General features: G+C 39.2%; 1 protein-coding gene across 4 annotated transcripts in view; it reads left to right on the top strand.

Moving 5' to 3' along the window:
- LOC136836096 (leucine-rich repeat-containing protein 15-like) overlaps nt 1-13,137 on the top strand; it is a 372,814-nt gene extending 359,677 nt beyond the window's left edge. For all 4 annotated transcript variants that reach the window (XM_067100065.1, XM_067100063.1, XM_067100061.1 and 1 more), the window contains exons 3-5: nt 5,358-6,604; nt 7,458-7,588; nt 7,847-13,137. In XM_067100065.1, the coding sequence (XP_066956166.1) occupies nt 5,359-6,604; nt 7,458-7,588; nt 7,847-8,986 (2,517 nt within the window). In that variant the 5' untranslated portion in view covers nt 5,358 and the 3' untranslated portion in view covers nt 8,987-13,137. The remainder of the gene's footprint in view (nt 1-5,357; nt 6,605-7,457; nt 7,589-7,846) is intronic.
- Nucleotides 13,138-14,621: the final 1,484 nt, after the last annotated feature.

Raw genomic sequence — 14,621 nt, 5'->3', positions numbered from 1 at the left:
CAACCCATTCCCCCTCCCCCACCCCGTCCGCCCCTCGCTCTCCACCCGTTTTCTAACCGCCCCCCCCCCCACTGCCCCTGACTTCCATTGTTGTTTGTTGTCCGCCTGTGTTGCATAAGAGCAACTCTCTCTCTCTCTCTCTCTCTCTCTCTCTCTCTCTCTCTCTCTCTCTTTATTTGGTTAAATGATTTAACCTACCAAGAGTTCCGTGTCTGGCATACTTTTGTTTCGATCATTTTTTTAAGTATTTTTTTAATTTTTATTTTAACCAATTCTTGAAAGATATTACCAGTGTCAGAATACTTATTCGATTAATAATAATAATAATAATAATAATAATTGTTCTAAACGTCATGATAATGATTATTATGATTTTAATATTAGGAATAATATGTAGCAACGGGTATGCATTAAGAACTCGTGTTATTGTGAATAATAATAATAATGATAATTCGTTTCTGAACTCTCTCTCTCTCTCTCTCTCTCTCTCTCTCTCTCTCTCTCTCTCTCTCTCTCTCTCTCTCTCACAGCGAAAAAGATCCCACGCGCAGTCGACAAGCGAACTTAATTGCTAAATGAATCAGTTTCCATTTTATTTTTGGCTTTTAAAAGTTCAAAAAAATATATATACGGACTCTCAGACATCCTCCAAGAGACTTTTTCTTGAATTAAAAAAAATAAAACAACTCACGGGTCATTCACGAGTTTTGGGGCAGAGAAAAATAAATGAAAATAAAATAAAAAATGAAAAACGTTGTTTTTATCAGTGGACGTCAGTGGTGTTTGCGCTGACAGCATTCGGGGCACGGTACGAAAAATGTTAATTATTTCTTTTCTATTTTTGCCTATTCATGTCTTTTTTTTTATGGCGTAAGATAATGACCTAGGTCTTCTCTTAAAGAAGAAGAAGAAGAAGAAGAAGGAAGAGGGAGGAGGAGGAGGAGGAGGAGGAGGAGGAGGAGGAGGAGGAGGAGGAGGAGGAGAATAAGAATAGGAAGATGAAATTATTTCTTTTCTATTTTTGCATATTCGTGTCGTCTTAGCGTAAACTAATGATCTTGGCCTTCTCTTTTCGAAGAAGAAGAAGAAGAAGAAGAAGAAGAAGGAGGAGGAGGAGGAGGAGAAGGAGAATAAGAAGAAGAAGAAGAAGAAATTAGTTATTTTCTATTTTTGCCTAATCGTGCCTGGTTAGCGTAAACTAATGATCTTGGCCTTCTCTTTTCAAAGAAGAAGAAGAGGAAGAAGAAGAAGGAGGAGGAGGAGAAGAAGAAGAAGAAGAAGAATTAATTAGATTTGCAGGTCCCATCCGTTTCCCCCTCCCCTCCCCTTACAAAGACACGCGTGAGTGAATCTGACACTACTTCGGCGTTTGGTGGCGCTGTGCCGTGTCGTCTTTTGACACCCCACTCCCCCATTCCCTTTCCCCTTCCCTTCTCCCTCCTCCCCTTCCCCCTCACCACCTCATTGCCCTCAAGTCTGATTGTTCGCTTAAGACATTCCGCTCCAGCCATTACGCTGACCTTGAGATGAGAGCCATCTTCAAGGTACGAAACGGTCGGCGTCTTAATCATCATCATAGGTTGTCGTCGTTGGTCCTTAATCTCGGAAGAAGAATGAAAAGAAGGAGAAGAGGGAGGAGGAGGAGAAGTAGGAAAAGCCAAAGGATCATATGACACAATACGGAAGGCGGAAGCGTAGTGAAGCGTAGTGAGCAGCCGCTGCAGTAGTTGTATTCCGCATTATTAGACCGATAGCGTACGGTGCGAGTCGGGTTCTGCTCCAAAAATTTTTTGTTTTATGCGAGAAAAAAGTTGACCGGTATAGGATGAGTTTGCCAAGGTTTCCATACAAGAGAGAGAGAGAGAGAGAGAGAGAGAGAGAGAGAGAGAGAGAAGCGCAGTAGGAAGTTTCAGTATTCCGCATTAGACCGATAGCGCACGGTGCGAGTCGGGTTCTGCCCCATTTTTTTTTTTACGCGAGAAAAAGTTGACTGGTACGGGATGAGTTTGCCGAGGTTTAAAAATAGAAAAACATAAAGAAAAAAAAAAAAAAACTTGAGGAAATTTATGAGGATGCCCGTTGCAGGAAATGAGAGCACGGGCGTATATTACTTGATTAGACCGAAGCAAAAAGTAATACACAGCCATCATATAAGATTCACCATTGCTGTTCCTTAGAAGGCTCCCAAGTGACGAATTAGACGCATAACCTAAAAAAAAGATTAAAAATAAAGAAACGGAGAAGATCGCAGGTGACAAAATATATTCGAAATACGCCATTGCAAGCGGTCACGCTTGGCCAGAGTCGCACGACTCCGAAGAGAGAGAGAGAGAGAGAGAGAGAGAGTGCGCCATTCGTCAGTCTATTGTTTACCCTCGAAGTCCTCCCGAAGGTGTCGCTTCTGCATCCTTTGAGCTGGGAGATTTGCTTGCTTGGCTTTGCCTCGTTAGGGATTAACGGCAGCACTGCGATGTTCTTTTTTTATGGCCATTCACTTTCAGATCCTTTTGTTCTCCTTTTTTTATGAGGATGGGTTGGATAAATGGATGGATGGAGGGGATAAGTAGCGATGAAGTGGGAGGAATGTTTTAGTGGGGAGGTGAGGGGTGGGGGTGGGTGTAGGAGGAATGGAGGAGGTCCTCCTGAGGTTCCTATGAAATTCGATTCGCATCCTATTTGCTTTTCTTCGCCCTTATATTTTATGATGGCTGGCTTCAAAGGTCATTAGGCTTAATTTTATTTACAGCTGCAAACGCGAAGATTTGGCGAAATGACACTTGTATATGCCCCTTCGCAGGTTACACACACACAGAGAGAGAGAGAGAGAGAGAGAGAGAGAGAGAGAGTCCCATTTCCTTTTGGCACAAGATGGTTTATGCCTCCTTAGCGGTTATGTAATGAGCCTGTTGTAGAAGGCGCATCGGAGCAACAATTTGAATAATTAGGTTCTTGAGATATGGAAAAAAGAGAGGAAGAGCGAGTGAAAAAGAAAACGCTCTCTCTCTCTCTCTCTCTCTCTCTCTCTCTCTCTCTCTCTCTCTCTCTCTCTCTCTCTCTCTCTCTCTCTCTCTCTCCCCTGTTGCCAGGTTCTGTTGGAAGATGGTTGTTCTGTCATGTACCTCTTGGAGGTTAAAACAGGTTTCTGCCCCAGATTCATATCGACAGCCACCCCTCTCCTCTCCCCCCACCATCGGGAAAATGAGTCTATGTTTCATCTTTATTTATAACAAAACTAAACCTAAGGCTGTGGGGGCCTCTACCATAAACTATAGCGGGAATGGAATGGTTAACCCAGTAATTAGGCCGAACGTGCCAAAATTTTCATTTTTAAATGGTGTAGACTTCATTTGGTAGTCAATATTTATTTCACTGATGCCTTTGGTCAAACTTCCCCAATGTAAATTAATAAAGGATTCCATGAAATTGTCATAGATTTCTTGAAGTGTCATAAAGTTATAAGAAACCAAACAGAGAGTGAATGACCCGAAAAAAAACAGCCTCCCTTCAGAACCAAAACAGTTCACCCGTTGTAGCTGTTTGTTAAACGCCCGTTAGCGTCGCATAAGACTTGGGGCATATGTATTATTAGGCCGATATAAAGCTTACATAGAGATTGGAGGTCAGACTCCGTGACATCCTCCAGTGACAGCATTGAAAACCCATGTTTTGACAGAGGGTACAAATTGAAACGCCCCGTTTTCACAAAGGGTACAAACCTATTAGCCTAAGAAAAGATATCTCGATGCTTTGCACTTCATTTTTTCTCTGGTGTTTTCGTCTCCATCACAGCCTCATTTGTAATCTCTTTTTTCTCTTTTTTTAAATCTTGTTTATGCATTGAACGCCCTAAGACACGTGTGGGGGAGTAGTATTGGGACACAACCCCTGTTTATTGTTTTGGATGCCCTGGGCGTTGCTTACCTACTTAAGGTGGGCTGTTTGGAAATACAGCACATTAGGGAGGCAATTATGTCCCCTTGATGAATAGGCCAGATTATCGTCGCCTTTTGGCCGGAGACTTGAAATACTCCGTCAAGAGACGTATATATTTGGATGAGGGAGGAGGCGTGTGTGGCTGGCTGGCTCTGTCATTGTTATGTCTGACCTACATATCATGTCATCTGGAGGAATCTAGATTGATAGGGACAGGGATTTCTGTTGGGATTTTTAGTCTCGCTCCCCCGCCTTTCTCTTGCTCTTTCAAGAGAACGCCAAAACCCTTCCTCATTCGTGCGAGACATATTTGGCCTTATACACTTTCTTTTGATCCAAATTTTAGTGCATATCTCAAATAGGGTGAACATTAGGAAACAGTGGAGGTAATACTTTTAATTTCCAGCTTTTGTTGTATAGTAATGAGATACGATATTTTTCTCGATTTGGATGAATAGGCTACTTTCAGCAATTTGTAAATGGGGTGTAATTTGTCACTCGATTTTGGGATTTAGACCTATTTTTAGTGTTGCTGACTTCATGATTTGTCCTGTATAATGCCAAGTTTCATGACCTTGACTCTTGACATTTTGATTCCTTTTTTTTAATATGACTATGTAGTACCTTTATGCAATTTATACATCTCAAGACTATTGAACTTCACATATAATCACCTTTGGTTATAATTTTCCAATTAATTTTGCTTGCACAAAACTGTATAGTTTTACTAATTTGCCTCAATTGAACTACTGTATTATAACTTTATTGTACACTTACTGTAACATGGTATTGTACATTGCAGTCACTAGGTTGTTAATTTTCATGCTTGTTATACATAATTCCTAATCAATTTCTGTAACGGTGTTGATGTCCTATGCACTTGCATCCTTGGTTTGTAATATTTATGTACTTGTACATAAGATACATAGCTATTTCTTTTACATTCAATTTGTATAGTGGCAATAGACCCTTTTGCATTTTTTATTTTTATGGGGTATTCAGCCATACATCAGTATGGATATTGATAATTCTTGTGATGGATTATTGTACTTGGATTATTGTGTGTGTGTGTCTCTGTGAGAGAGAGAGAGAGAGAGAGAGAGAGAGAGAGAGAGAGAGAGAGAGAGAGAGAGAGAGAGAGAGAGAGAGAAGCATAAATATCCTAATTTTTGGTTTACTCAAACATTCATTATTAATTTCATATCGTGTATTTTAAAAGTCATTTACATCTCATGATAAAGGAAGCAGCAGTTTTATGCAGTTGTGTACAGAAATTTTATATATTCAGCAGTAAGAACATAAAGTTACAACACAAATTAATCAATTTTCAGCCAGATTCCAGGTTACACAAACTACATACATACATGTTAAGACATCAAAGCAATATGGTTTTAATTTCTAATGAGCATAATTTCTCCTTCCAGGATGGATGGGATACGCAGGGCCTTCACAGTGACCATCGGCATTGCAATATGGAGCACGGTATTAGCAGTGACTCCTCCTGTTGCTCAGTCCACTCCAAGCAATATAGTCATCCTTCCTTTTTCCACTCAAAGCTCAGTCAATTCTTCAGAATCCATTTCCCCAACAACGGCTAGTCTTTCGAACATGACCTTCGAGGAAACTATTAACGAAGCATGGGCCTGTCCTTACGTGAGCGAAGTCTCAGGGATATCCTGCACCTGCGACGTTCCCCACACTGTCCGATGTCGAGGCCAAGCGAGCCGCCCCGAGGATCTCTTGACGTTGACAAAGACACTGAACTCTGAAGGTGTCGTTTCTCTTCTGGACTTGGCAGTTCATGGCCTCGGTGAACTTCCCGGGGGAGGTTTCGCCAACATGGAACTCTTGGGTCTTGTTGTGACCACAGCAGATTTGAAATCCATCACCTCTGAAGCTTTCAAAGGCTTAGAGGAAAGTTTAGCGGCACTGGGACTCCCCAACAACAAACTCAATTACGTGCCAGTCGATGCTCTGAAGAGATTAAAACAGCTACAGCGTCTGGACTTGAGTGACAATCTCATAGAGGAACTAAAGTCCAGGGCATTTCCAACTCTCTTACAGCTTCAAAACCTAAATCTTGCTGGTAACGGCCTTCACCTCCTCCATCCTGAGGCTTTTGTCCGTCTTCCTCGCCTGCAGTCTCTCAATTTAGCCAGAAATCAGTTAGACGCAGCTCAGCTTAATGAAAAAACACTGCGAGGTCTACACATGCTCGAACGCCTTTCACTACAGTCCAATTTACTGAAAGGCGCAATTACTCCAACCTTGATTACAGGCGCAAGAGGGCTGAAATCACTGGACTTATCGGACAATGCCTTGACGCGAGTGACTCGCTCTTCACTCGCAGCTTGCCCGGAACTTCGAGACCTGGATCTTTCTCACAACAGGATAGACGTCATTGAAGACCACGCGTTCTCTAATCTGAAACAGCTGCAGAGGCTGAAGCTGTCGCACAATCGAGTCGTCGCTGTGTCCGGCTGGTCTCTGGCACACATGCCCAAGCTGGTTCATCTTGGTCTTGCCGACAACGCACTGCGGGCTGTAACAGGCGACCTGTTGCATCAGTTGTCAAACCTGAACACACTTGATCTGGCTGCCAATGACATCTCTCTACTGCAACCCCATGTCTTCAACTCGACTCCAGCACTTCAGCACTTGACATTCACAGGTAGGTTTCAATTACTGCACCTGTCAATTACTAACAGTTAAAGGATATTCATTTCAATGACATTGCTAATTTACATGAACAGACATTTTGAATGGTAACTGATGACTGTGTATATTGAAAGCCTTTAACAGATATGAACAATGAAATTATCTATTATTTAATTTTATTTGCAACTATTAATTAATAAGCTCTTCTTACATAATCAAATAGATGTGCTGAAACTTTACAAGTATAATAAAAAGTTAATTTAGCTCAGAAAATCTACCTTAAAAGAAATGTTATACTGTGATACCATTACCAATCCAAGTCTGTAGATTAACAAGTTAAACTGTCAATTATGCCTATCAATATTTAGTAGAGAATGTGACCATATTTCTTGCTACAACTTTGAGATGTCACTCATCAGAGGGGACAGAAAGAGTGTAAAGTAGTTCACATAAAAGTAATAGATATTCTATATCTAAAAAAATCCTCATCTGTTCTCTAGCACCCAAGGATGCATTGAGCCATTTCTTCTTAGCAGAGCCATTTTACAGCACCTCCCTCTGCCAGTTTTCATCATACCAACTTTCCTTGACCTCCCATGAATTAGCTCAGTGGTCTGGTTAAATGCATTAATAATAATAATTGACTTCCATTGTCCTTTGTTTTTTGTTATTCAGCCAGGACCATCACCTCACCATTTAAGCAACCGTTCAAGTTCTTGGTCTACTATTTCTATTCAGGCATAAAGGCATCACTGATAGTGCTGTTACTGTATAAAAATTAATTTTATTAGTTATTTCTGAAGTTTGAATAATCCTCTTTTCTCTAAAACCAAAGCACTCAATAATGTCTTCATGCTTATCCACAGATAATCCTCTACACTGTGACTGCTCTCTCAAATGGTTTGTCCACTGGCTTAATCAGCATCCTTCACTGACTCCTGAAGAACGGAACAGCGCTGTCTGTGCTACACCACCTGCCTTGGAAAATGCTCCTCTTGTAAGTATAATTTTGCAGCCATTCTTTGTTCATAAAATCTTTCGTAAGTACAGTACATGAATGTTGATATGCCATGTGTTTTGTTTGATGTTCTTTAGTTTGCTGTGTGGAACACATTATTTGTGAATTGATCTCCAAGGATGCAAGTGTGATAAATTTATAATCTGCCATATTGAATAGCTTTCTGATGCGTTCTTTCAAATTGTAGTTTCCAAAATAATTTTGCTGAAATTAACACAATCATTTACTCTTTTACAGGTTGAGTTGAAAGACAGCCAGCTGGTATGCTCTGAGGAAACCTCTCCTTATCACGACTACCACGATTATTACCACGACTATTACCACGATGACGCTATTGCCGAAGACATGTCCTCTGTAAGGGTCTCTGATGCAGAGATCAGTTTACAGGTGGCGCACTGGGTTTACAAGAAGAATGCTCAGAATGTCATGGACGACAAATCTGAAAAGGACCCCTTCTTCGGCGTAGAACTGGTATGGCGAGTTGATGATCGTGCTATACCGTACACGTGCGAGGGAGTTTTTGTATACGAGGTTTTACAGGGAAGACCCGAATCTCATCAGGTTTTGATGGAGAAGGTCGAGGCTAATTGCACATCTGATGGCAACCATGATCCCAATCATGTGTCTGTGGTTGTCCCTGGAGATGCGTTGGTACCTGGAGCTACGTATCGCTACTGCCTGATTCTGTTGGAGCGAGGAACGGGCGACCAAGAGGCGTTCTTACCGGGATGTTCCGAACCCCTGGTGTTAGCAGCGGCACCTTTTACCATGATGAAGCACAAAATAGTCACCTCACATCCTCCAGAAGTGTTGAGCCTTACTGCCGGTGAAGTAGGCGGAGCTCTGGTAGTCCATACACGTGTTAATGGAGATGATCCTTGCACTTATACTTTAGCTATTGTTGCCGAACAGACAGTGGTAGCAACAAGACAACTCAACTGTTCTGAAGCAAGACATGAGTTTACCTCTTTGGCAACAGGCGACTACATTATCTGCGCAGATCCTGATGTCCCAGGCTTCACACTAGATCTGTCAAATCTTCAAAATCACCTCATAGTGGCTGATAACGTAACTCGAGCCTTGCACAGGACCTTTTCAGAATGCACTCCTGTAATAACGCTCGCACCTGTCAAAGACAAAGGATTAGGTATGGGACCCCTGTTAACTCTGTTATTCACCGTACCAGGGCTGGCCTTGGTTGTCACATTGTATTTCATTGCACAGAAGGTCTGGAGAGGAGGCGGAGTGCCATGGAGATGGGACCCTCGAGCACAGAAGTCGAGTAAATATTTCCTCTACACTGGAGAAATAGCCAACCCATCCTTGAGTCTCGACCCACTACCTGAAGACACCCCTGAAACAACAACTCCTGTTTAGCCGCGCAACAGGTTCACACAAAGTTGACCACAAAGACACTTTGAGGTAGAAAAAATGAAATGCCCTCCTCTACACGAGATTCATATCTAGTCCAATTTTAGTCAAGTATTGTTGTTTAGAGGTCCAGGTTGCTCGCGTGACCGAGGTATTTTTTATCGTGTTGAGAATTGGGGAACCTTCAAAGTGCCAGAGAAGTTGCTGTTATATCTATGAGGATATCGAGTAGATTTCTCTACTACAAAAAGAAGTAAAGAGAGACATGATAGAAAGAAGTGTCAACTGAAAACCTTATCTTCAGTGATTCCTTTCAAAGATTCTGCATTAACATATGGACTGAAAAGATCACAGCTGGTGTTCAGAAAGGGAATTTTTTTCCATGCATGTATGGAGAACTGTGATTTGTTTTGTGCCATATACTAATCTCAGATATTTCTAATTACTCGTGACTGAGATGAAGGTTCTTCAGAGGACCTTGGAAAAAGTTGCCGTGTGGCCTCACAGAAGCCACTTGGAGGACATTAGTGAACATGGAAAGGGTGCCATTGGAAATTACTGTACATATTCTCAGGCATTCTGAAAACCATGCTGTTCTTGTAGGCTTTAATTTTGTGTTAGGTAAATGTCTAATGCTGTCATTCAGTGAGCTTTCCTTATGTGGTCTAGAGCTTTAAGAAAATATGTCCATTAATAAATGAACCTCAGATTATATATTTCTTAAATGTGTATTGTACTATTGGTGCGAGTTATATTATTAGAGTGCCCAGAAATTCAAAACTATGTTACAGGAATACAATTTCAATTGGATGAGACAAGAATTCAGGAAGCAAGTTAGTTAGTTAGTTATAGAAGCAAGAAAGAGCCGTACGGTATTGGAGGTGGTAGTCAGTCAGCAATGTTATAGTTTCGAGAACTCTAATAATCAGTTATTGAACTACATAATTAACTGGTGTATTCCAAAAGCCCTAATGAAACATTTTACTACACAATCGTCCCAAAAGTATCCATTAAAAAAATACCAAAGTGACTAACCAATTCAGCCGAGCCATTTTCAAATTCTGTCACCTGAGCTTCTTTGCAGAAGAACAAAACTGTAATCTTACCAACTTCCTGTAAATAAGTAGCAAAGCAGAACAATAATGCAGCCAGATTTCTGTAAATAAGTAAAAGCTATCAGTTTAATAACATACTGTGATGCCTTTCATCTACAGAGCTTATTTGATACATAATGTATTCATGTGTATCTATTGCCATCCAAAGTATATGTATTCTGTTCAAGAAAAGCACCGTAACACATCCACCATGAATATATTTTGTGCACCTTTACTACACAGATGTCATGTAGCATGAATGCATTGCACTCCAGAAGGCTTTTGTGGGAGCCTGCTACGTCATTTTATGACGTTTATCAATGATGTCTGAAACTGTAAAACTAAAAGTGTGGTATCTATTTATATTTTACTCTGTTCATCACAGGTATGTAAATAACTAAGGTTGTGCAGTTTGTTTTCACCCCATTACGCAAAATATTTTACAATAACTGGTTTTCGTAATAGCTATCAGGTTTTATTTAATTTACCGCTGTAAGTAAAGTCAAATCAAATTTTGCATGTTAATCTTTTAGGCATAAAAATTATTTCAATGCAAAAATTAATGTGGACAAGCAAAAACGATTCAGGATTCAGTGACCGAGAGAAAACTTTTTGTTGGTGGAAATATCACTTTGTGTTCCCTAAGTAATGATCTCATAACTACAGTCTACCTTAATCCGCTGTCCACAGTCGTTCACTATGGCATTCAATACCTCACTCAGCAGTCCACGTTTCGGTCGTTTAGGCACGATAGTTTAGAGAGTATAGGGTATCGTAGTAAACTCGACTCACTGCAAGAAAACACGACGTGTTCCACTTTATATCATTGCCCTGCTTTTTCTGTTTCTGTAAGTAAAGGAATATATTTTAGCTTTTTATGGATAGCAACAGCATATGTAAATTGTAATTATCCGGCTCATTTCCTTTTTCACACTTGCTGCTACTCATTTTGATCCATTGTATTCAGTGTACAGCAACTTACTTCGTAGAGTTACTAGTTACCATTTTCAGAATCTGGAAAGTAGATTTTGTAAAAATGTAAGCATTCGAGGTTTTGAATAATAATACTCACCGAGAAACTGCGCAAACACCAATGCAATGCCGTCATTTACATGTTCGTACGTTAGCACTGTAGTACTGTTTGTATTTACATACACTTTTGTATTTTGACGTAACTACGTGGTCTTGTAGCACTCATCCTTACATTAAGCAAATGAAGCATCTGCAATACTGGTATTTATATGTATACCACTCACCACTGTATACCACAGTCTTCATTCATAGTAATAACTGACTATACATGATTTTGTTAAGTGTCTTTCACAAATGATAATAGCATCTGTAGTTGAAACTTTTAGTGTTACAGCACCAATTTTTTTTCTTTTTACAAAAACTTTGTGTGTGTCACGTTTGATGTCCAGCAACCTGTCCAAATCAGCTTTACAACAAGCAGAAACATTTAAAGGTACACCAAAGTACAAATTCATTTCCGTGACGTAAAGTGTTAAACTGTTTGGAATGAGGTGTTAATTTCATCCATAAAAGTCCCTGCCTTCACACGAAGAAGTATAATGGCTAGAGTTTTGATCATTACATAAATTGATGTACAGTGCTTATATACTCATAATGTCCAAAAATGTATGGTACAGGTGAAGTGAGTCAAAGTATAGAAGTTGCTCGAGGAAGTTCAATTTAACCGTGACAAAACATTGTAGTATAAATACTGTCATATTTGCTAAAAGAGCAAAATGTGTCCAGACTTTTCATGATTGATTTTGACGCTGAATAATCATTGTACATATTAAATCACTGTGCCGAAAACAAATATTCTGCAAAATCGTTACTGGTTCTATAAAGAGATCATTAGCCACTGAATTCAAACTGTGATTTTATAAATTAAATTGAGCTTTCTCATGCGACTTTTTGGATATCATAATTATTAAAAGACTTCTGTTTCATTCTAGGATATATGCTAGTCTCACATTTAAACCAGATGGGAAACCCCTTTGAATGTTACATTTAGTTTTGGATATATTAACAGTGATTTTTAGGAAAAGTATAAACATTAATCACAGCAGACCTTGAAGTGAAGTCGAATACTGGAAAGCTGATTTCTAGTACCAGGCACAGGAAGAACTACTCCCATCTGCGTAACAACAGGAACAAGCAACGCCACAGAAAGGGGGGAGAATTTGCAAACAATGCAAACCACGTAATGAACTTTAACTGCAAAGCTTTAAAACAAGGTTTTTTATTCTGTACTTATGAAATAGAGAAATGTTCCCTATATATTTGCATTTTAATGATGTATTCTTAAGAATCTTATTAGTTTTGAAGTATAGCTTTATTTTTATGTTGTAATATGGAGTGTAAATAATTTATTTGTGTAGGTATTTAGAGCTATTATGTTTGTAAAGAACCTGTGTTTGTTGTGCTTTTAAAATTGGATTTTTCAGATGGATATTTGAGTCGGAAAATTCAGACACGACTGTCAAACGTAAACCTTTACTGCAAAAATTCCCCATGATACTGTCGACGAATAGAACTGTATTAAAAATTGTGACATTTTTCATTTCAGACAACTACTGTCTGCTAGAATATTTCCAAAATTATCTATATTCATTTATTTTTCTTCATTTCTGGTATTTATTATTGTCTTGATCAATGTTAGTTTATCTGATTGACAAGGAAAAAGTTGAAGAAAAAATTTTTGGCCTACGCTCAGAACTTGTGGCATTTCCAAAATATGAAAAGAAATTGTCTTGCCCGTATTTGTCATTATAAAGCAAAATTCCAAACATTCAATACTAAAGCCACTTGTGCATGTAGATGAGCTGGAAAAGTGAATAAAATCAGTGGCTACTTTGTCATCAATTACTTTTTACCAAGGGGATGATTTAGTAGACAACTCCATTATATCAGATTTTTGTCTATACACTTTTGTTTTAGTCAGTGACATGTGCCATTTTATGTATTGTTGAGTGTATATATACTATATGTATATGACTATCTTTGTAAATAGTGTGTACAGATTTTTTAACAAAAATAAAGGCTGTTAACAAATATGAATTTTAAGTTACCCTAACCCTAAGTATGTTAAGTTTGGCTTAGTGTACAGTACTATACCATATTTTTAATTTTAAAGTACACTAATCTGTATTTGTCATAAGTATACAAGCCAGAGCCTTTTTTTGGAGTATTCCTCAGTACAAGCTGGAAACAGTAGTTGAAAATTGATAGGGTAGTTAACTGGAGGTAAGGCAGGTGAGTTGGGGTGACACTCATCTGCCATAACCCAGCACTTTTTCCCTTTGGCATCAGGGACAGTGTGAGGTAGCAACTAGGGATGTGCCAACATCTCTGGCCCACTGAGTTCCCACTGGGACTGGATGACATTCCTCCTCACAGGGCAAACCAAATGTCCATTTGATCACTGAATAAAGTTCGCAACAAACTCGCTAACAACAAGAATGAGAGGAACCCAGCCCTCCAAGAGCCAGAGAAGATACAAAAGGTTGTGCAACTCATCAATATCCACAAGACTAGAATAGCAGAAGTCATCAATATGCCACATGAAGATTATGAATAGCAGCAGTCTTTAAGGGAAGATCTCGATCACAGGGCATTCCCAAGGGCTCCAGATTGCCTAAGTCAGGCTGAGGAAGATGATAATCATATTCCACTATGAAGGTTTAAGTTATGTGGTGGATGACCCTACTGAGAAAGAGAAGCCCATGATCAGTTGGAAGACCTGCCTCAAGGGAGAGCAATGAGGCTCAGGGACCCAGAGGAACTTTACAAGAAGGTGGATGAGTAATTCCACAATCTGCTGCAACGTAGTTCCAACTGTATTTATTATCATTAAAATAAAATAGTTTATAGCGAGCTGAAAACAGAAGCATCTCTGGAACTCCCATCAGGACTGACCTACTTTTCAAGGTCACAGCAGTTTATTGCCAAAACTGAACATCTTCCATATTTATAAAATCATTTGGTAATTAAAAATTAAATATTAAAACCACAAAAACATTTTATAATCATATATAAATATTTCTAACCTACACCTGAAGACGAAACTACTGTACCACAAAAATGAAAAGTACATTATAAAGCTTACCTTGATAAGAACTCTTGGTAATACAATGCTCCCAACTCACATATGATAATCACCAAAATATTTGCAACCAGTCAGGAAAGAACAAGTCTGTTAGCAAGGTTAAGTACGAAGTTCTTTTCCACTTGCTGTAATTTATATGAAAGGTCTTAATGTACATCCCTTCTCAACAAAATGTCTATTCTAATAACAGTACAATGTTTAGTGTTTATCATGACCCTCAGAAAGTAAAATCTAAAGTTATTATATAGCAAGCACTGCTTTAAAGACACTGTACACAGGCATACCACAGTATCAGCCAAATGCAAATTCTAACCCAGTTCAGTATCAAAATTATCAAAATTATTATTTAAATTATCCTTAAGAAATATTCTATTAGAAACACTGACTAACTGACTGGAGATTATCTGGCTTATTTAGAAAGATAAAATAC

This window comes from Macrobrachium rosenbergii, chromosome 56, assembly GCF_040412425.1.
Source record: "Macrobrachium rosenbergii isolate ZJJX-2024 chromosome 56, ASM4041242v1, whole genome shotgun sequence".
In the NCBI taxonomy this organism is placed as follows: Eukaryota; Metazoa; Arthropoda; class Malacostraca; order Decapoda; family Palaemonidae; genus Macrobrachium; species Macrobrachium rosenbergii.
This window is presented reverse-complemented; position numbering and strand designations above follow the sequence as displayed.